This window comes from Hemicordylus capensis, chromosome 1 (assembly GCF_027244095.1).
Source record: "Hemicordylus capensis ecotype Gifberg chromosome 1, rHemCap1.1.pri, whole genome shotgun sequence".
Classification (NCBI taxonomy): Eukaryota; Metazoa; Chordata; class Lepidosauria; order Squamata; family Cordylidae; genus Hemicordylus; species Hemicordylus capensis.
In genome coordinates, this window is record NC_069657.1 from 115,591,959 (window position 1) to 115,615,598 (window position 23,640).

Genomic DNA, 23,640 nt, shown 5'->3' on the forward strand with positions numbered 1-23,640 from the left:
CACCAGTGCTGTCAGAGTTATCATCCAATAGGTGCTCACAATATCAGCACAACAAAGGGGCACATTATGGTATCACACAAAACTGGTTATTCTGAGGACTGCTTTTCCACAGTTCTAATTCTGGGGCTCCTCAGAACATGTCTCCTTAAGTTCTCAGTTGGTCAGTAAAGGCAGTGCAGCAGCAGAAAATGCATGCATGCCATGCAACAACGTAAATGAAAATCTATCACTATACATGCCCTGGAAATAAATTGTTCCCCTCCAACAGAAATGCTTTGATTATGACAAATGTATGTCCAATTTCTAAGTGTCAGTACAGCACTTTATACAGGACTGAACTTAAAGCTGTCAGCTGGTACCCACAGTTGGATGGCTACACTGTTCCTGATTCTTGTGCATTGCCTTGGCACAACTGCTGAAGTCAAGGAGGAGACAGGGTTTGCTCCACCCCTTGCTCAACACCCTAAGAGTCTTTTAAGTTCCCAGGAGCTGCAGCAGCCAGGACAACCCACTGTCATCCAACACCACTTGCTTTGGCAAGACAGCCAGAACCTACCAATTTTGTGTATTAGTCATGCCTTATTTTACTATTCTTGACTAACATAAGAACCCTGACCAATTTTTTTTGGTGAAGACTCCCTGATCCATCTGAGTCAACGGAACTCCCCAGAACACCGAGCATTAGCACATGTGTGCTCAGGATGGGGTGCTGCAATAGCTATGTCAGTATAGCCCTACTGAATTTGAGGTTATGCTGCTGCACAACACATTATAGAATTAGAGTGCCAGTCTTGAATGGAGCAAATCTTTCCCTTTAGTTCACACTTAAGGAGTTTAATGTTAGAAAGCAATGAAACATTCACATCTTAAGGTCTGGTTTTGGACTATTTAGTACTCAGATTGTTTTTCATTGTTTAGTCTATTTTAAAGACGTGAATACATACATATAATATGCATACACATCTAAATTATATTAGAGATCTTTAAAAATTATCTCTAAAGCTAGAAAATAATTCATGATTCCATTCTAGTATTTACTAGAGAGAAGAGCTGTAGTTCAATGAGAACCAGATACGCAAAAACCAAAGGCTTCCTTGAACAAGTACTTAGCCTTTAATCTTGCAAAGAGGAAAACATACCTAACATCTATTTATGATCTCATTATCTATGACTTTTTAAAAAGTTTGAGATGCATGCAGATGAACAAAAGAAATTAGTTTTGTTTTGCAGAAATAAGTCACATGCTTCTGAATTGTGAACTACAACATGGGTGTTATACAGAACCTTATTTTTTAGTGTACCCCACCCCAGACACACACACTGCTCCAAATAGTATTTGTAAGGCTGGTAAAAAGTATTAGGAATTAGTTACAACACTTGGAAAAAAGTAGCAAGCAGAACAATAATCTTACAGCAGAAATGGTTCAGCCAATGAGTGGGTGTAGCACTGGAATGTTGAAATGAACTAAAAGCAACATAAAAGATTGGAAAAGAAGATAGTCAGAACAAGCTAACAATAAACCTTTGATAAGCAAAAGATATTACTGGACAGAAATTGATACTGTGAAGTACAGAAGAATATGTTGAAATGAAATGACCTTCCTTCATTGATTAACAAAGAGGAACAGTGAACAACTGTTATCAGCCAACTTTCAAGTATCAAATATGTAAGCATTTGAGAAGAACCTCTATTATTATACCAAAAAAAAAGAAAAAGAAAAAAGATGTGAATTTGAACTATCCACTTATCAAAAGCATGGCTCAAGGTAAATATTTCTATTTATCTGAAGAGAACTTTGGACATGCATTGACAAGATACTTTTCATATTTTTGTTTGTGCAATCCATATATTTGTTTGAGGAAACCCATCTTCAACTCATCCGGTTCTGTGGGTATCATACTTAGTGTGCAAGTGAAAAAGCCCAGATTATGTGTGTTAACCCAAATTATCCAAGTCAATAAATTAAGAACACAAGGTTTTGAATGGACACATGATTGTACACACAACATGAACTATCACACAAAGAAAACTGGCCTCCTGAAGTGGTTTAATGCACAAAGAACCACTCAAATTCTTTTTATCCAGATGTTTTGGAACCTTTCTTTCCTCACCCAGATGTGGATTAATGCTACATTATATGCCACCAGCAATATAAGACACCTTCAAATACATTTACTATTGAAAACCGGTTGTAAAAGTTACAATTCTGATGATTTAAGAGCACTTATATTGTGCACATTTGTGTTTTTTTTTAAAAATTGTACATATGTACCCAAAGCAGCTATTTACATTAGACAGTTTAATTTGCACACCTTTCTGTATTTTACTCCAAATTCATTTGTGTGGAAATCATAGCAGGTTAGATTACTTATTATTAGCCACTGCTATCTGCCACTATACCCACACTGTATAATGGGTCTAAGTTTTCCAGAGATTTTCTATGCGGCAACCCTTTTATGAATGATCAGAGTTCAAAAAGACTAAGGGCCAATTAACACATGCTTCAGTGTACAGTAATTCTTATCCATGATTTGCTGTGGGATATGTGGTACTAGTTCCCTTTTAAAACAATAAGTGTATGAGGTGATGCTAGTCAATGTTGAAAAGCAGCCTTGGGCTCTGTGGTGATAGCTTTTTCATATATGCTGGTCATTATAGTTGATGCTATAGTCAGCTACTGATGAACATATAAGTTTGAACAAAAATCTGATTTTGTATGAAAAACGAGAGAGCTTGGACATTTGAGAGGGAGAGGAAACAGGATGTGCAAGTCATCTGTGCTTCATGCTCCTTTTACACCTCACATTTGAGATGCTGTATAAGTGATTCTGATAAATACTGGTGGATGGTAGCGACTTGAAAATCCAGAAATTTTTCCTTCCCAGAATGTTTGCTAAATCATGGAGAAAGCTACATACATTGTGTGGCAATGAATTGCTGTCCACAAACAGTGAGACACGTGTGCTGGATTTTTAAACAGATTTTTAAGCATGTGCTGGATTTTTAAGCAGTAGCCTTCTGGCTAATGTGTACCATGTGATGTGCGAAATGGTCCATATAGAAGTTTAACTTCTCAACTATGGGAGCAGAGCACACTAAATATAACCAACAATATAGTGTATTGCTGCCTAACTTATCAGGCCTACAAACACATTCTTACATATAAATACATCCTTTATAGTGGTATAGTAAAATTCAAGGCTTTACAGTAGTCACTAATTGATTTGTCAACCAATTCCTCTGAATACAGCTTACTTTTAAGTAAGCCTCAGATCTTCAAGTTCCAGTTCCAAGTAAGCATGCCCAGAATTAAGGTGCAAGGTGACGTGTCATATGTAAGAACCATCCTTTAGAAAGTGTAATCATTAAGTTCAATGGGTTATATGCATCTACTCAGCTATAAAATAAGGATTCTTAAGGAGGTAAATGGACACTGTTTAATGGCAAGCATGTGTCTAACTTTTTATCTTGCACAATGCAAATGAAGTTCAAACAATTAAATTCACAGGTAGTCCAGACTAGGAGCCTATTCTTGAGACTGGAGAATGGGCTTGGACAGAGCGAGGGGAAAAAGCTGCGAAAAGCTTACCTCCCCTGCAGATGATCCCATCCATACCCAGATGATTGTCGGCTTCTGCTGGTAGCAGAGAGGGAGCAGGCAAGTTTGAGGGCCTGGAGGCCCTAGAACTTCCATAATGCACTCCATGAGTACATGTTGCATTTTGTGGAGCCTCCTACTGTGTGTAGGTGCCATGTGAAGCTGTGTGGCACCAACACACGAGCATTTAGCCTGCTTTTTGGGCATCCTCACCCCCAAAACCTGGGCTAAGCAGAAGGCTTCCTAAGCAGGCTCGCTGCTGCACCACCGTGAGCCACATGGCTCCCAGAGTTACACCGGCACAAAGACAACATTGTTTCCATTTTTAAAACCAGCTGTGATTCCCAGACCCTGTCAAGTTTGTGCAAAAGATTGGAAATATACAGTGGGAATTCAGGTTTTTTACACAGTAGTTCCCACATTGCATCATGAGTCATGTGTTTCAAAAAATAGCTTGTCAAGTAGCACAGGAGGGCTGTTTTTAGAAAAGAATTCAAGAGCTCCACTCAATGTTCTGCATAGTGACACATTTTCCCTACTTAGAAATAAATGCTGCATTGTGTTTAAAAATACTACTAATTTCTCTGTGTACCATATCTCCAAAGTGGATGAAATGTGAGATCACAACAAAGTGGATAAGATTCTGGTTCTGTAAGACCTCGAAGTGGCAAGGACTCCATCTTAAAACACAGGATAAGAACCAAGTACCTTTGTGCTTAGGAATATCTCACACCAAGGTACTGTAAGCCTTCACAAGACTCCAATAAGACCAACATGTTTTAAAACCCCATGTTTTCAAGCTTAAGTCACATATGGTTTTTTAAACTATTCGTAAATTATTTCAACCAATAAGAATTGTTCTGAATGGATAATACTCAGTATTTGTTATACCTAACAAACATTCCCTAAATTCTATGAGCACTGCAAGAAAACATCTTGCGGATGAATTATCAAGATGGTTTCAGAATCTGTGAATTAATGTGCATCTCCCTACATTAATTTCATATATTAATTATTCCAACAAGACATTTTTTAAACAAAGGGATTATTTGGGAGACAGCTGTAAACACAAATTCTTTAAAACTTTAACATGAAAGGTAAGTCTTATTAGCATTAGCTATATGTAATTTCTTGGTAAAATAAATGGAATTTCCTTACAATTAGGCAAATATATATAAGTTAATGCTATACATTTCTTTGATGGGCATTTCTTGTTTAATTAATTACTGACTCTAAGATTTGCTCTTTGAATTTATTCATAAATATTATGACAATTGCCCAGTGTTTACAGCCGGTATCTCAAAGAGAGATATCTGAAAATGAATGGCCTAGAATTCCACCACCCCCCACTTAAAACATCTATGCAAATACACACATTTTTTAGCCCCATGGCAGAGATAAAGCAAGAGAAGAGAAACATAAGAAAGATGTGCCATGTTCAGGTTTCAAAAAACCACAGTCATCATTTGCTGCCGCCCCAGAAATGTATGAAAGAAGTTCCTTTCACAGTCTTTAAAATGGCAATAAAAAATGTAAACCCAGAAGAATATCTGGTCATAACTGGCAGTAAATCCAGATAAACAAATCTATTTTAAAAATCCTTCATATTCCATGGTCTTGAAATGCATCTGGACACTGACCTTCATGATCCAAAAACATGAAATGATCTGGAGATTGCACCATGGTTATCAAATCGAGTTCTTGGCTCATTTAAAGCACATACTGAATTTAAATCTCTCTCTCTGTACATATATATTCAGAAGTATAACCAAAAAGCTGTTTGTTTTGGAAATCTGAAAGGCACAAAGATTCAGAAGATCCTAAAAGAACTTTTTCACCATTTCAAGCAGGTTTTCACATGACAGCTCCACTTCCCGGTAAATATTGGCAAGCAACTCTTGAAGCGCATAAAGGAATGGCATACTGAAGCTTAGGAGTTCATACAAATATTTATAATTGTATGCATTGTCCCTGAAATGAAGTCTGGTAGAGTGCAGAGAACCATGCATCCAGTTAGAGAGGCGTCTTGGAAGGCCAAGCAGATCCCGTGTCACCTTAAGAGGCCAGCTTAGAGTTTTCCAAAAGAATGAAGGCAGGATACCTGGGGACTGGATCTCTGAGCTGCTGGTGCTGGCAGTGAGATCGCTTTCTGTGGTGGCTTCTGCAGACATGGGCTCTTCTCGCCACAATCCCGCTTCCTCCTTTAAAAAGAAACATCTTAGTTTTGTACTGGGTGTAATTATTTTAAAGTTAAGATTATTCAAAGGAGACTAATGGAAATCTAGAAAGTTGTCAGTTTTAGATCATTGCTTCAAATTAAGAAGAATCAGAGAAATTCTCAATCTGGAATGCTTCCTGACCAAATACAGACACAAAAGTCAAAGCAATGATTTTGCATTTCCCCCATTAATTTCAAAAGGGCTTAGACAAGGCTGAGCAAGACATAAAGGTAAGTTCTGTGTAATTTCCTTGGTCGTTTCTTTTTTTTTAAGCTGAAAAGTGTCTTGGAGTATACAATTAAGAATAGAAAAGTGGGGCGTGGGAGACTGGGCATGTAACTTCAATACTACAGGGCAGATGAACCAGCATGACTTGTGAACATCATTTCAAAAGGCACGAGCTAATTTTTACTTGATACCCTTTTCATCCATTGTCAGGGCTTTACACACTAATGGAAAGACACATGCTTTGCTACACACATACCTTTTCATGAGACTTTAGTATAGCTCTCCTCTTTCTGTGCATATTATTTGTTTTACACTGTGCAAAATGAAGCTTGCAGTAAAATTTACCTGAAAGACAAAATTATGGCATACTTTACTTATTTCAAATGTAATCAAGTGTTTAGAAGACTGTGCCTTGAAAATACCATGGCAGAATAAACAGGTTGCTCACCTGTAACTTATGATCCGGAAAAGATCCGTTGACATCCATAATTACGAGTTCTGCGCCTGCACAGGTAGTCATGCCATAGCTTGTTGAGGCATCCAAGCCCCACCTCCATGCCTACAGCATACTATTTAAAGGTGGGCTGGGCACCAAGTTCCTCAGTTCTTGGATGACTGCCATGGAGGATGACCATCCAGGTAAGCAGGTGAGTTCATCAATGTAAACGGTAATGGCATACACACAAGTACACACATAGCAGAGCACTACTGCAGAGGGGTGGGTTGGGAGGGTCTTATGGATGTCGACGGATCTCTTCCAGATCATAAGTTACAGGTGAGCAACCTGTTTATCTGGATCGAGATCTGGCGAGATCCATAAGTATGGGTATTTAGCAAGCTCTCCTTGGAGAATACAGTAGTGATTATTGCAACATCCCTTTTAGAATGCTTCTCCTGAAGCCCATCTCAGCAGCAGAGCACACATCTATGGAGTAGTGTTTTATAAAAGGCAACTCTGTGGACCATGCAACTGCCTTGTACATGTCTGTGAAGTTTATCCCTGAGAGGTGTGCAGCTGACAAAGCGTATGCCTGAGTGGAGTGGGCCTTGATTTGAAATTTGTAGGTGAACAAGATGAGCTCAAGCAGCCACTGTGATAGTCTGTGTATGGATATGCAGGAGCCCCTGGCAGTGCCTTTGTAGGCTATGAACAAGCGGTTGAAAGATCTAAAGTCTTTTGTTCATGCTAAGCAGAACAAGAGCACTCTGAGCAAATCCAGAGAGTGCATAGTACGTTCCGGGGTGAGGGTGGAGGGGTCCCTGAAGAATGTCGGAAGTAAGGTATCCTGATTCAGATGAAAGGAGAATACTATTTTCGGCAGAAAGTTGGGGTCCAGGCACATCAGCACCTTGCTGAATAAAACCTCATGTAGGGAGAGTCGATTCTTAAGGCCGTTCACTCACTTACACGCCTTGTGGTGGTAATGGCGAGTAAGGAGGCTGTCTTTAGGGACACAAGCTTTATGGGCACTGTAGCCATTGGTTCACATGGAACCTGCGTTAACAACGAGAGCACCAAAGAAATGCTCTAGGCTACCAGGGTCCTAATAGGAGGGTGGATATTAGTAAGTCCCTTCAGAAAAGCTTTACTCTCTGGGTGAGAGAAGAGAGTCTTGCTGTCACAACCAGGGTGTTTAGAGGAGAGTGCGGCTAAATGGACTTTCAGGGACACACTGACCAAACCTTGAAATTTTAGGGTAATTAGATAGAGGAGAACATCCTGGACAGTTGCACATTTTGGCAGAAAATCATGTGCCCTGGCATAGGTTTTGAATCTGAGCCATTTCCCTATGTAAATACGCCTAGTAGAGGCCTTCCTCTGGTTAAGCAAGATATGCTTTAGAACCCCATTCGCCATGCGGTCAGACGGAGTGTGAGGATGCCTGGGTGAAAGACGTTTCCATCATCCTGGGACAGAAGACCCAGTACTTGATATAGGCGATGGTAACAGTTCTCCAACAGTCTGTGGAAACCATGGTTGTCTCAGCCACCATGGGGTCACAAGGGTGCAAGATGTTGGGGCGGCTAGAAGACGAGCAACCACTCAGCTTATTAGTGGTTGTGGAGGAAACATGTAAGTGGTCTCCTGAGACCAATCCAGTTGGAAAGCATCACCTAGTGACTGTTGGTCGTGTCCTGCCCTCGAGCAGAACCAGGTGCACTTCGTGTTTATTGATGTTGCAAACAGGTATATGGATGGTTCCATCCAGTGGTCGAAGAGGGGAGCAATGTATCTTGTGTTGAGCTCCCATTTGTGTTGTTGGTGTTGTATGAACACTTGACTGAGAACGTCGGCTAGGACATTCTCCAGGCCTTTGATGTGGATTGCCTTTGGTGATACTTGGTGCCGGATGCACCAGTGCCATAGTTGGACACTGAGGGCACACAAGGTTTGAGATACAGTCCTGCTTTGTCGGCTGATATATGTTTGGGCTGCTGTATTGTCCAATCGTATCTGGATGACTTTGCCTTGTATCAGTGGCAAGAAGGCCTATAGTGCCTGGAAGATGGCTAGCAACTCCAGGAAGTTGATATGCAACTGAACCTGGTGAGGAGTCCATTTGCCTTGTATTTGATGACCCTCGCAATGGGCACCCCACCCTAGCAGTGATGTGTCCATCGTCAGCCAAATTGATAGAGATGGTGTCTGGAACGGGACTCCCTCTACAAGATTCCGGCTGTCTAACCACCATGACAGTGATTGTAGAATTTGTGGTGGCAGTTCCAGATGCTTTTGTTGACTGTCTCTGTTGGGATGGAAAGCTGACAGAAACCATAGTTGTAGCTTTCGCATTTTCAGACGTGCATAATGAATCACTGTATTGCAAGATGCCATCAGGCAGAGCAGTCACTGTATCGACTGAATTGGCTGTATGGGATGTTATTGGAACACCTGCACTAGATCTGTGATGCAGTTGTACCTTTCTTCTGGTAAGTATGCTTTTTGGGTCACTGTGTTTAACACTGCCCCTATATAGGTGATCACACGCACAGGTTCCAGGTGGGACTTTTTCCAATTGACCTGGATTCCCAAGTCTTGGAGGAGAGTCAAAACACTGGATCTGAGAACGTAACTTGTCTCGGTACTTGGACGTCAGAAACCAGTCGTCTAAGTATGGGTAAACAGTAATGCCTTTTGTCCTCAGATGGAAAATCACTACTGCCATACATTGGGAAAGACCCTTGGGGCGGTGGAAAGTCCGAAGGGTAAGACATTGTATTGGTACAATTGGTGGCCTACAGTGAAATGTAGGTACTTCCTGTGATGTTATGTTGTGCTGATATGAAAGTAGGTGTCTTTCAAATCCAGTGTTGCAAGCCACTTATCTTGATGGAGAAGCGGTAGTATCTCCTGCAACGCCATCATATGAAATTTCCTGACATGGATTAGTTTGTTTAGATGACAGAGGTCCATGATGGGGCAGATGCCCCCATCCTGCTTTGGGATCTGAAAGTAGCAGGAGTAGAAACCTTCCTGCCTGTGCACCCATGACACTGGGGTGATTGCACCCTTCCCAAGTAGTTCTTCCATCTACTCCTGTAAGGCTGAGGATGGTGGGGTGTACCTCATTCCCATAAAGTGAAGGGTCATCTTGAATTCTATGACGTATCTTGAGGATATGATCTTCAGGACCCAGCGGTCCAATGTTGTATGATGCCATGCAGGGACAGGGCATGCCAGCTTGATGGAACTGTGTGGCAATGCTGGGTTGGTGATGGTATTCTGCCAATATGTTGAGACCCCTGCAGGTGGGATTGGGGGAAAGTCCAGTGTTGGTGAGTGGTCCCAAACTTCAAAGACGCTTCTGTGCTTCTGGAAGTTAGGTACGGTGAGACTGAGTGGCCTTGGCCTTACCTTGGTGAGGGCATTTATGGTAGTAGTCATACTGCTTCCTGTAGTCACGGCACTCTTGCTGCCTAAAGGAAGGTCTCTGCTTGCCATAATAGGAACAGTACCTCGGAGTGTATATGGAGGTAGAAGCAATCGAGGTGAACGTTTTTGCTGTGAACTTAGATTTTTTTAAGTTGTTCCATGGTGGCATCTGTTGATTCACTGAAAAGGCCAGTTCAGTCAAAGGCCAGGCCTTCAATTTTGTCCTTCATGTTGCTCTGAAGATTTGTGGATCTCAGCCATGTGTGTCTCCGCAAAGTCACAGCAGCTGTCAGTGAATGGGATTCTGACTTCACAAGATGTTAGCAATACTTAACTGCTATCTGGTTAAGTCAGTCAATTTTTCCCGGGTCAGCTGGAACTTCCTCTTGAAATATTCAGGGGATAAGGTGTTCAAGTCACCTTGAAGAGATTCCCACAGGCCATGGTTGCATTTGGCCATACAAGCCAAGTAATTGGCCACTAATCGACAGGAGTACATCTTTCTGCCCAGTGAGTCCAACTTTCTCCCCTCTGTGTCAGATGGTGTGGTGTAGCACCTTCCCGTCTTCGAAGAGGTGGAGCAGTCAACGACAAGGGAATTAGGAGCTTGATGTTTTAGAAGGTAAGTGTTGTCCTTCTCGAATGCAATAGAGACTTTCAAGTCTCTTGGATGTGGAGTGGACATATGAAGCACTCCCCAGGTACATTTCACCGCTCTGGTGATTAGTGGGACCATGGGCAAGGCCACAGGCTGAGTGGCCTGAGATTTGGCCATGAAGTTGTATACTGGATCTTCTATTGTTGACAATTACGATTGTAAGTCCAGATAAAGTGCTTCCGCCATGGCCTGCACATGTTTATGATAGACCTTCATTTCTTCATTTGGGGATAAATAAATAGATGGCGGGACATCAGTAGGGAGATCCACCAAGCTGTCTGCATCCTCTGGATCAGATTCAAAATCAGAGGAACCATAGTGTTCCGAGGCAGATCCGAGTGGAGAAGATGGGACACACGTTTGAGTCTCCACAGTCGTGTTTCATGGGGATGGCACAGGACCTGTCTGGGAGCCTATGGACCTGAAAAATGGAGATGTAGTTTGAGTGGTTTGTGGCATTGTAGAGAGAGGAGAGGTTTGGGACGCCTTAGAGGTACAAGAAATTGACTCGCTGCAGGTGGCATGGTCAGTCAAGGTGGTTACTTGCAGAGACAAAGCAATCGGAGTGTAAGTCCTTGGAGTAAAAGGTTTCCAGGATTTCTCAATCTCATAGGCATATGGACTTGTACCCATAGTAGTCACTAAAGGGGCGGTAGCTGAGACTTGTGTATGCATAAAGCCACAAGCATGCCAAGCAGTAGGGCTTTGCAGGTGTTCTGCAGATAAAGTAGAAACCAAGGCTGGTGGGAAAGTGCTCAATTGACTTTCCGTACTCGCACGAAGGAAGCTTTTGAAGGTTGATGTAGACGGTGTGCTCGAGGAATCCAGGATCGAAAGGAGGCTGTGTGCTGCAGTAGGATCTAGACCGGGATCAGCAGCTGCATCCTCTCCGTCGTTGTTGTCTAATGTCACATCAGTGGCTGGCATTGCGTTGACACTTGTCTTGATATCGACAGTACAGGTGTGTGTAGAGTCGACGCTGAAGGGGCCTCCTGTTGAACTTTCGGTGTTGAAGGGGCCGAAGATGAAATCAGTGTTAGCTCCGGAAAAAGGGAACGTGCCCTTAATGTCGAACGCATTGGTGTCGACAGGTGGGTGGTGTTCAATCTTTCTGTCGATGTTGGTGCCGAAGGCACGGTGTCGAGAGGGCCCTTTGACCTCGAAGCTGGTGTTGAAGGAAGACTGAGTGCTGATGGCAACAGTGTGCGTTCCCGTGTTAGGTCAACAGTCTTTGACTTCTTCCTTGGTGGCGTTGCGGGAGTCTCAGCAGCGTCTTCATCGACTTCGAGACTTCTGGCAGGCCGGTTCCTTCACCACATGGATTATGGGATCTCACCATCGATTACGGAAGCTTAGGAACTTTCAATGTCGAGTCAGTCTTGACTTTTGTTGAGTCAATGTTGAAGGAGGTGTCAAAGCCAATTTTGACATCTTAGGCCTTTGCTGAGACGGCAGCGAAGATGGTGTCGAAGCTGGCTTTGGTAGAGTCTTAGATGCCGAAGTAGATGGGCATGGCTCACCAGGCGTAGAAGGGCTCAAGACTTCGTCCCAAATGGTGGCACAAAGATGAAGCACCTGATTTTTACAAGTCTGCTTAGCAAAAGAAAGACCAATCTTACACGACGACACATTGTGTTCCTCACCCAAGCATATGAGACACAAATTGTGAAGGTCTTTAGAGGGGAGTTTAGCTTTACAGCCCTCACACCTCTTAAAAGATTTTTTATCCTCAGCAATTTCACAAAACGAGAAGCATAGTCAGTTTCGAGTCAGGTGCCAGTTGTTGTCCGTCTGCCAAAGCCAGTCCAAAATTTCACAAAGCATAGTTCGTCAGCCAGAAACGGGTCAAAAACTAAATATCCATCCTTTATTTTTAAAAAAATATAGATGAGCTCACGAAGGAAAGAAACACTGAAGAACTTATCCGACAAACAAGCGGCAGAACAAAGTCTAATCGCGAAGGTGGTTGGAAAAGAACTGAGAAACTTGGCTCCCAGCCCGCCTTTAAACAGCATGCTGTAGGAGTGGAGGTGGGGCTTGGATGCCTCGACAAGCTACGGCATGGCTAACACGTGGTCCCTGAGCAGGTGCAGAACCCATACTTATGGATCTCGATGGATCTCAATCCAGATCCAAATATGGTGTACATATTCCTAAATGTGACCCAATCCAAGACGCTATTCCTGAGAAAAGCTTTTGTTCAAAGGTACTTTCTCTACGTTCTACAAAACTATACCTTTCTGTCTTCTGACTGCCTTCTAACCATCTCATACTACTGGAACATACTTTACAATCTTAATCATGGTATATACTCTTCCTGAGAATGGCACCCAGTTTGTCTGGTGAAGTAGAGCGGAGATCCAGCTCATGTGATCCCCCCACTTTTGCGGGGAGAGGAGAGAAAGAAACAAGCAGAGCAGAGCTCCCCACAATTGGGCATTATAGTGGTGGTGGAGGTGCAGCTTACACTGGATGTTATCTGCATGGTAAAGGGAAAAGGCTTATACCACTCCTCAGTCAAAGCCTTGGGGAATGTTTTAAGTAGGTTTTAGAAGAACAAAAAGAATTAAAATAGTTAAATCATAATGCATTTGATCATTTCTTTTCAGGTGACTTTACTATTTAAAAAAATTACAACTTAAAGTTGGCAAGTGTTCATTTTATATGAGTTCTAGCTGACTTGAATAGAACTAAGCTAGAGTAAACAGTCCTGACAAGTGGAGTCAGAATTTCTAAAGCTTTGGCTTTTTTTCCTTAAAAAAAAACCAGTTTCAAACCAGACCTATTATCACAATGTGGTTAATTCCAGTACCCATGTACAAATTAAAGAGGTAAAAGGTATTCTAATTAAACTGATATGCCTGACCTATCTTATAAAGTGCCAGCAATTTAAGATATGGCTCATTACCTTCTTCTGCATCAAAGGCATACATTGCTAGGCGGAGAGTTGTTGCACATATGGCACATTTGAAGCACTCTCGGTGGAAAAAGTGGCCTTCTGCACTCAGCCGCTCCATGACATACACCCTTTTCTTGCAGAAGCAGCAGATGTCACTTCCACCCATTGACTGAGGAAACTCTTTTCGCAAAGAGCCCTGTTAATACAATTAGACATATCAGTGAAATTGCACATAATGGCTTGAATAAAAACCCCATTAGTTTAGCAGAGAAATATTCTCAGAAATAGTTGGCCAATGCAAAATCAAGGGGACAGTTGCACAACAGATCTCATAGACAAGGACTGTGCCATACAACATGCCAGTAATACAAATCTTTCTCACTGAGCTGAACACCTGTCACCAGAGTCATAATCACATTTGTAACTGTCATCATTGCCATGATGAACTTTGTTTTTACTGCCTGCCCAGGCCTGCAAAAACAGAGATAGTGTATGAAGTATAAAAGCCTGCATTTGGTCTGGTGGCTGACAACTGCTCAGGCCTGCCGTAAGACATGCGATGAATGGGTTTATATATGTGGGAACCAGGCTTCAGTGCTACCACAGTCAAACTCACTGGGTAGTCTTGGACTAATTTCTCTTAGCCTAAGCTATTTTACCTGGGTGTGAGAAGAAATCTATTATACCTATAGAAATGAGTATTAACACAACCAACACAATCCAGAATCCAATCCACAATCCAGGGCTGGGGAGCTGCACTGGGAATGTGCCTGAATCCGGCATCTGAATGACAGCACAATCCCTTTAAAACTGAGGGCTTCCACTAGAGATGTGCACCTAACCGGACTTGAACCTGACTGGACCAGTTTGGTCCAGCATTCCTTAGAAACCTCCCCCCACCGGTTCGGTTTGGGAGGGTTCACAAAGTTTTTTGTTTTGTTTTCTTTAAAAAAAAAAGTTTTTTATTACCTTTAGCCCCCTGGACCATGCCAGGCCTCACAGAGGCCATTTGCGAATGTGCGGCGGCGGGGAAAATGGCCACAGCACCAACTTACAGAGACCAGAACAGGCCAAAAAAGATTGTAAAACAGGCTGCAGCGTAGATAAACAAGGCCGGTGGGGGAGGAGGAACCTTCATGGACACCCCCGCCCGTGGCCTAGAGGAAGCCCCCCAAAGGGGCTAAAGGTAATTTTTTTTTAAAAAAATTTAAGATTGTGAACCGTTGGGAGGGGGGATTAGTCCAAGGTCAGACTGAACTTGACCCCAAATGGAACAGGTTTGGGGTCGAACCTGTTTGCACATCCCTAGCTTCCACATCCCTGCCTCTCTTCCAATCAACACCGTGGCTGTACTCATGGCACTCCCGCCAGCTACCCCCACATGGTGACCGTGTGTGGTGGCAGCTGGAGGAGAGTGCCACTGGAGTATGCCGATAGCTGGTGGGGAGCGCTGCAAGTACAGCAATGGCAGTGAGCGGAGAGGGAGCAGGGATGGACCTACTCTCCTCTGTGTTAAAGGGGTTGTGGAAGCCCTCAGTTTTAAATGGACTGTGCTGCAATCCGGATGCCGAATCGTGTTTTGGCACATCCCTAAGTTGCACTTTATGGATCATGGGAAAGCCAGTCTCATTCATTCCAAACTTCTGAGACACTGGTTATATACAGGTGACTTACAGGACTCTTTCAATACCTTGAAAATAGAATGGATGCAATTCTATTCCTACAAAGACCAATGGCAAGATTCTATTGATTTTTAGAGCAGTCCCAGTGCTGCTAGTTATTTTATTTATTTATTACATTTATATTTCATTTAGGCCATGCTTGGTCTTCTGCAGTGAACTACAGATAGTGGGTTCTCTATAAACCTTAAATCTATCCAAGTTTATGTGAACGATATACAATGCATTACATTTTTAGTTATTACGAGTGTATGTGTCCTAAACAGTATACAAAAGCAGTCTACATTTACTGTTTTTTCTAAAAAAAACACACATCCATGATCTATTTTTGCAAAATGAAACCTGGGTCAATAGCGGGGGAAAGCCAGAAGGATATGCATATATGGAAAGTAGAGATTCACTCTCCAAGGAGCTGTTTGTCCCAAGAGACTAACTAGTGTGAAGATAATGCAACAATGATTTGTTTAGCAATACTGAGGTTTATTCCACAAATTATACTTTTTGGACCACTAACCATAATCTTTGGAATTGTGTGCATAACAAGACCAATAACCCATACAAGGAGAGAAGTATGGACTACAAGTGGACTCAAAGTAGAGTTCATTAACACAATGCTATATATAAACTGAAATATGCAGGCATCTACAAAGTCATGATGATCTATAGAATGTGTAGAAATACAGCACATTTTAAGTGCATTTGGATCACCAGAGTTGATACCAGAGTTGTTCGTTGCTACATATTTCCACAATATGTCACGTTAGCTGGCCCACATTTCTTATAAAAAAGGAACACCACCAAACAGCATTTTTTTGCAGTGCCGATGATACACCACACATCCATTTAACTCTATTTTATACCTGGCAGCTTTGAGCAGTAGAAGATAAAGCTTGAGAGGTAGAAGAAGAAATAGGGACAGAAGCAGCAGCAGCAACTCCATCCACTGACTGGTTCTGAAGTCAACACAGTATTAACAGAATTGAGAAAGATTACTCTGAAGTGTTACATTTATTTGCACAACTCTATTTTAGAATACATAATATTTTACAACACACAACTGTACTAGCTAGAATCCAGCAAGGTCTTCAGTACTTGTGCATGGCTAAATTACACCCCTCTTTCTCAATTGCAGCCTCACTCCTTACACTGAAAATTGTTAGGTACCCCAGTCATTTTAGGGACACAGTCTCTTTATAATTGCTCTCTTATGTCAGTTGCAAGTCCAGTATTACACTTACTAGAAACCTACTTTTGTTTAAGCTACAAGCAAGAAATGACACCAGAAAAACCTTACTTAGAACATGTGCATTTTTACTAGTGAAGCTACCTAGCTTTATTCTGGGTAGTTCAGAAGTTGAACTTGGCTGCTTCATTACGCTCTTCTGAAATGTGAGGAAATAATGGTACAAGTTCTTTCCCAACTTGAATTTTAACCTGTGCTGGGGAGAAACTAATGTCCTGAGTGCCTTCCTCCCACCTACTCCCTGCTTCCAACCAACTTCTCTATCTTCTTTTCTTATGGCTCCAGCAAAATGGTACTCATCCCCATGCCTGGCAAAGCCAGCCAGAAGGAAGGATTATTAGATATTATAGTACTTCCAGCATACTGACCCATGGCAGAAGCATTGGAACTCGTCACTATGACTGTGTACAAGGCATCATGAAGTAGTGGTGGTGTGGGGGAGAGATAAACATATATCTCCATTCTCAGTACATTTCCTGTCACTACATTGTGCCTGATTCAAGGAGAGTTGGGAATTGTCTTTCCATGGGTCAGCAGTGAGGAGAAGACAATTCCCAGCCCTCCTTGTGTCTGGCATGCTGTGAAGACAGAAAGAAACATCTCTCTGTTCTCCTGCTGCCATCAACAGAATCATTACAATGGTAATTAGGGGCAGAGTGAGAAGAGCACACCCTGCTACACTCCAAATGACACCACTGGGTATGCAACAAGATCCAAACAGACTAGAAATTGGGAGAGAAACAAGATGTTATGGTCCAACTTTTGAGCAGTAGTTCTCTTTTACTTCATTTTTTAACATGATCAGGCAGGTTTCACCCATCTTTAATTGTTAATACAACCTCATTGTGGTAAAGAGAAAAACAAAGTTAAGTAAAGTTAAATTCATTAAGGATCAGAAACTGTGAAAGAAGGCTTGCAAATTTTTATTTTAAATGTAATGACACCATTCAATCATGTGTGGGTTTAAACCTTACCGGATGCAAAGAATCAGAGTGTGAATTTGGCCTGTGATCATTCATGTACAGATTGACAAGAACTTCTGCCACAGCACCTATTCCACGTGACACCTTCCCTACAGTCATCTAACCAGCAAAGAGAAGGGGGAGAGAAAAGATGGAAGATGGAGAGTACATATTTTTGAGAATATGATTTAACAAAAGACAGAATCTGAGCATACAGCCCATGACAAAGCAGTGAATTCAGAAAAACACAGAAGCATCTAGAAGTGTCGTGGGCTATTTCATGCATTATAGAACACCTGCCTCCCTGCTTCAATGCCTTTGATTTTTTAAGTCAAAGTGTTTAGTAATGTAGAAGCAATGTTTTATATATATTATTTATACACATTTTTAAAAAAATTATCAATATATAGTAATGCCCCTCAGATATGTTTCCTACAAACTGTTGTGGAAACTATCTAAACTTGCACCAACACAGTGATAAGCAGGAAGGCATGCAAAATGTGAATCATGCTTGGTTACATTCTCTGATCATTATTCTTCTGCATAACAATCAGCATTCAAAACATAGAATGTTGTTACTGGAGAGTGATACTAGGACAAAAACATTTTATCAACATCGAGAATGCACAATAGTATATCATTGTTATTTTTATTTATTTATTTTATTTTTTACATTTATATTCCGCTCTTCCTCCAAGGAGCCCAGAGCAGGGTACTACATACTTAAGTTTCTCCTTACAACAATCCTGTGAAGTAGGTTAGGCTGAGAGAGAAGTGACTGGCCCAGAGTCACCCAGCAAGTCTCATAGCTGAATGGGGATTTGAACTCAGGTCTCCCCGGTCCTAGTCCAGCACTCTAACCACTATGCCGGCTCATGGTGAATACTTCTGAATTTGCCTACTTTAAAGCATAATTTGTACTCCTGTTATTAGGATTGTTTCCAAGTTGGTTTTGTGAAGATGACAGATTCCTTTCTAGGACTGCTATAATTCCAGAACTTCCATTCTTGGTTTTACACAAAAGAACAGTCAAGCTACTTTACTTCCAACTGATGTGGAACAATCCCATAGGAGTAGCTGCGGCTTCAGAAGGAAACTGCTTAAGTGTCAATTACCTAATTTGTTATCCTAAGTCAGCCCAGATTTAGATAGCAGCTCTTTGGGCATTATGCTAACTTTCTGTTTTCTCACGTTTGGGGGTGATTTGGTAGTCATGCGCTGCACCAAAATGCTCAAATAAAAGCAATGACAGTGACTTTATACACTGGATCAAGAGATCCAATTGAACAAACCAATCACAGAGCAAAGATCAACATGCCTTTGAGAAATGGGCCTCCCCAAGTCACCAGGTAACAACAGACATAAAAGACCATTTAAATTTTTTCCTATGTTGTGGTATATTACAAGATTAATAACCAGCTGCCTGATTCTTAAGTAAAATGTGGCAAAACAAAGCCCACCTCCTACATAATTCATTAAGAGACACATGCAATCTTCAAGTCAGATATGTGCATGAAATGAATTTGTAGGATAATGCATGTGTACTTCCATAAGATCACACATACCACAGGTATAGAGTTGCTACCAGTAATCTTATCACACGCACATATTTCTCAGGTATCATGCCTTCTGGCATTATGTTTTCACATAGCTTAAAAATGGGTACAATTCCCAAGATCATAAGGGTCATCTTTCAGAAGTAGAGGCTAGGATAAATGACCAATTTGCTAGCCAGAAACATGACAAAGGCAAGCTGTATCAACACACTGAGCAGATGATAAGTCGTGAAACAATGCAGTTTCCATAAATGACTTTGAACCATTCTGCAAGTCCAAATGCCTTATACTAATAGACAAAATAAACCATGGTTTCCAGTTACAAGCCAGGAAACACTGCAGATTTATGTACTCCCCTTTTTCACACAAGAATGGGAGAATTAAAGCATCCACTTCAAATTTAGAGTAAACCACAGCTAATCTACACTACATGAATGTAGGGAACTATAGTTAGGTTCAAAACAAACCAGAATCAAAACATGGTGTCCAGATCTGAGTTTGTACACAATGTGGAACAGTGATTTACTTCAGACCAAAAGTGAATTTTTCACTCACAGGAGAGGAGGAGCACACAAGCCCATGGCGCTCTCAGGATTTTGTTTATCATAGATAAGACGGAGGTACTCATTGTGCGGGGTTGGAACTCGGGAGATGATTTTGATCTGCCTGTTCTGGATGGGGTCACACTTCCCCAGAAGGAACAGGTACGCTGTCTGGGGGTGCTTCTGGACACAAAGCTCTCCCTGGTGTCCCAAGTTGAGACAGTGGCCAGAGGTGCCTTTTATCAGCTTCGGCTGTTGTGCCAGCTGCATACATTTCTTGAGATAAATAACCTCAGAACAGTAGTACATCTGTTGGTCACCTCCAGACTTGACTACTGCGATGCGCTCTATGTGGGGCTGCCTTTGTACATAGTCAGAAACTGCAGTTAGTCCAGAATGTGGCAGTCAGGTTGGTCTCTGGGTCATCTCGGAGAGACCATATTACTCCTATCTTAAAAGATCTACACTGGCTGCCGAAGTTTCCAGGCAAAGTACAAGGTTTTTGTTATAACCTATAAAGCCCTAAACAGCTTGGGCCCTGGGTATTGAAGAGTACATCTTCTTTGCTATGAACTGCACCGCCCATTGAGATCATCTGGAGAGGTTCTTCTGCAGTTGCCACCGGCTCGTCTGGTGGCTACTCGGGGACGGGCCTTCTCCATTGCTGCCCCGGAGCTTTGGAACACACTTCCTGCTGAAATACGAGCTTCCTCATCTCTTACAACTTTTAAAAGGGCAGTCAAGATGCATTTGTTCACCCAGGCTTTTAATTAGATATTGTTTTAATAGTGTTTTAATAGTTTTAACTTTTAAAATTTTGATTGTTGAGGTATGTTGATATTTTTATTGGTTATTGGTTATTGTCTTGTGAACCGACCAGAGAACTTGTGTTTTGGGAGGTATAGAAATGTGCTAAATAAATAGTGGGCAATCATAGTTTCCCATTACATCTGAACCTGCCCAATGTCAGCCTTCTGGGAATTTGTTTCTCAGACCAACTAAAAACCCATGTGTTCGACTTCACATATATGTATTTGATATATTTGCATTCTGCAAGCATTAAAAATAAATGTTCATTATATTAAATGTCATCCAAGGCAGTATCTTTCAGCTGATTATGCTTAAGCAACTATTTGGAGACATGTTTTACAAACTTAACAAAGGAGGGGAAAGCTCACTAGGCAAGCCGATTTCTACCCTTTGAAGTAAATTAAAATTCAGCATGCTGCCTCACCCCTCAAATCAATCAATGTCACTTTTAATCAATTACAATAGCATCGGGTAGAACAACATACCTATGCTTATTAAAACAGCGGTGTGTTTTTTATAAAGCAAAATTAGTTTTTCGGAAAGAGCACAGTCTAAAGCCAGAAATTAACTCTGTCACAATTGGAATACCAGCGAAAGTTCTGTTTTCATGACATCTCTCTAGTGTGAGTAACACATAGGCGGGCACCTATATGTGCGCAGTTGAATGTATGCATAAAGCACTATGAGCATGTAGGGCTTTTGCTGCAACTAGAAACCCTGCTTTTCAGAGTTAATGACTGAGAAGAGAGAGTTGTACACATGTAGACTCCATGCAGATATTCAAATACACACTTGTAGATTCAGGGTGGAGCATGTCACCATGATCCTGCTCCCTTCCATGTATTGCTTTTTAACTCTGGATATGTTATAAGAATAAGGGTTTTAAGTCACATTATGGCCACATAATTTTACCTTTAGTAACCTTTATATGATAAACCAACCTTTCAAAACACTCTCTCTTAGGGAGGAAGATTCCAGTAACATGCCCCCCCCCGCCCCACATTTAAACAGCATAGCTTTGCCAGCTTTCCTGAATACAATTTGATCAGGGTGTGAAAAATTGATTTAAATATAAAAAGTAAATGAAGGTTTAGAGAAGAATGATGAGAGGAATGGAATGGACTAGACCATCGGTATGAAGGCACTGTCAAACATGCAAGAACCATGAAGATGCAAACGATTTCTGATTTTTGAACAGAAAAGTATTTGGTGACAAATTTTGAAGCCATTATGTTAAGTTGCCTTTTCAAACATTAAAAATCTAGAGAATTCTTCAGCAAAGCCTTAACATTTAAAACAGAGTCTTAAGATTCAAGCTAACAAACCAGAATCTGCACAACATTATTCTCCACTGCTGTTCAGTCAATGTTGGCAATATAATTATCTTTGATAACACTCCAGCACACTAGTGTTTCTTTTCCTTCCCCTCCTATAATTTAAGCAGTTGCTAAACCCTGCCATATCCTCATCTTCAACATTTCCACGATCCATCCTGCTGTTAAATTTGGTCAGATTATGTCATTTCTACTTAGTTAACGTCTTTCTAGTTAGTCTCTCTCTTCTCTTCAGTCAGCTCTGAAAACCTTAAGGCATTCTTCCTGTTAGCACAGTTAATATGTCGCTCCTTTTCTTTGTTCTGCCTGCCTGTCACTCTAAGGCCTAGAAACTTAAAACTACATGCCTAGACTACTGTAATGGTTTTATTACCAGTGCTTGCTGGCAGAGGACAACTTATGCAAAGGGACAACTAACTGGAAGCATATGACAAGATAGGCAGGCAGGCTTTAAGAGAAATGAATCGTCCCACAAACAATTCAGCAGAGAGAATCTTAAGTCTTTCCTTTATTGACTGCACAACTAAAGAGCTTCTTGTTTCCTAGTGGCTATTGTCAAGGACACATCCACATTCCAGTAGTGAACTGGGATAGCAGGACTGAGTGGCCCTGTGAACATCGAACATATGTTACAAATATTCACTTGGTGAGGAGCTATTGACGTAATGCATGTTTCTGACTTGTTCCTAACCAAAATCAGAGTCCTTTCAGCTCCTGAATGGGGAGGTGAGTGGGAGACGCATTGCACTCCCAAGGCTCAGAGTCTTAATCCTGGCTCTAATTTATGTCTGAACCAGTCATTAGCTCATAGCAGGCATACCCTGTTATACATCCCTGCATTCAAACCCAACTAGTATTCATTTACCATATATTTCAGTTCAAAATCCAGCCATTTCTCCAGATATTTGATATATGGCGAGATAAACTATGAAAATAAAATCAAAACTAAGGAAATTGCCATAGTTCTGATGCTTTTTTAAAAAAAGGAAAAGATATCATCACTGATGCCTATGAATTACTTCCACTTCTTTTATTTTTGCCTGCATGCATGTTAACAAGTTTATTTGTGTGGCGTGCAGCACACATAGGCACTCTGTGTGCAAAGCTAAGCCTTAGGTGTCAAAGCCGAGAATATGACTTTGATATACAAGTCTGTTAATGGAATACCTTTTTAGAACAAACAGCCAGGGAAGCTGAGTCAATAGATGACGAAGAGGAAGCAGCTGAATCATGAGATGGAAGGCAAGAGGGAGATGGGGACTGAGAATGGGAGAGACCTTTAGTAGGAAGTTTATTCTGTACAGAGCAGAAAGAGGAAAATTATCCCAGATGATTTTCAAATTAATGGATGTTAAAATAATGACACTGCAGAACCATGCACTAAAATTAATGGCAGAAAAACAAATTAAGCCACAATCTAACCAAGTTAAGCACACTGGTGTGCTTAAGCATGCACAACTAATGTTGCAATTGTGGATTAAATTCCCATTTCTACTCAGTTTTGTATAAGAGTTTTAAGTAAACTACACAGTTAGTTGTGAACTAGCTCTTTTATATTTGAGGCAAAACAGACTCCACCACTGCCGCCCCCCCCCCCCCAGTTTATTCTTCTGCATCTGCAAAGCAAACACAGTATTCACCTTTGGGATGTCGATATAGCCAAACATTGAAGCCAGATGAGCAGCTTTCTCTTTAATGCTCTTTTTATGAAACTCTCTATTTGCTATGGATTGAGCTCTCTTCTGCAGCAACAGGGAAGAGAGAGGAGAGACAAACAGAAGAGAAAGGAAACAGAATCAAGATTTTAGTCAGCAAGAAAAGGCAGAAACAGAAATACAGTCTTTTGAAAAATGGCTGATTGATTGGTGAGCAGAAAACAGCATAAGAAAAACTAGCGAGTGGCAGTGAAGTAGGAGATGAAGTAGAAGGTGGGAAATTTTGTGCACGTATACGTGATACCTCCCCAGCACGTATATTTGATACCTCCCATTCTACACACACTGTGCTGGTCTTCACCCTACAGAACATGTGTCCAAT

At 41.4% G+C, this 23,640-nt stretch overlaps 1 protein-coding gene across 1 annotated transcript in view; it reads right to left on the reverse strand.

Annotated features, from left to right (window-relative positions):
* MICAL2 (microtubule associated monooxygenase, calponin and LIM domain containing 2) overlaps nucleotides 1–23,640 on the reverse strand; it is a 255,246-nt gene that overhangs the window by 100,277 nt on the left and 131,329 nt on the right. Inside the window, exons 19-24 of the mRNA XM_053245068.1 lie at nucleotides 23,244–23,345; nucleotides 22,771–22,899; nucleotides 17,374–17,481; nucleotides 13,487–13,673; nucleotides 6,303–6,391; nucleotides 5,422–5,800 (exon numbers count right to left, since the gene is read on the reverse strand). Of these exons, the coding sequence (XP_053101043.1) occupies nucleotides 5,422–5,800; nucleotides 6,303–6,391; nucleotides 13,487–13,673; nucleotides 17,374–17,481; nucleotides 22,771–22,899; nucleotides 23,244–23,345 (994 nt within the window). The remainder of the gene's footprint in view (nucleotides 1–5,421; nucleotides 5,801–6,302; nucleotides 6,392–13,486; nucleotides 13,674–17,373; nucleotides 17,482–22,770; nucleotides 22,900–23,243; nucleotides 23,346–23,640) is intronic.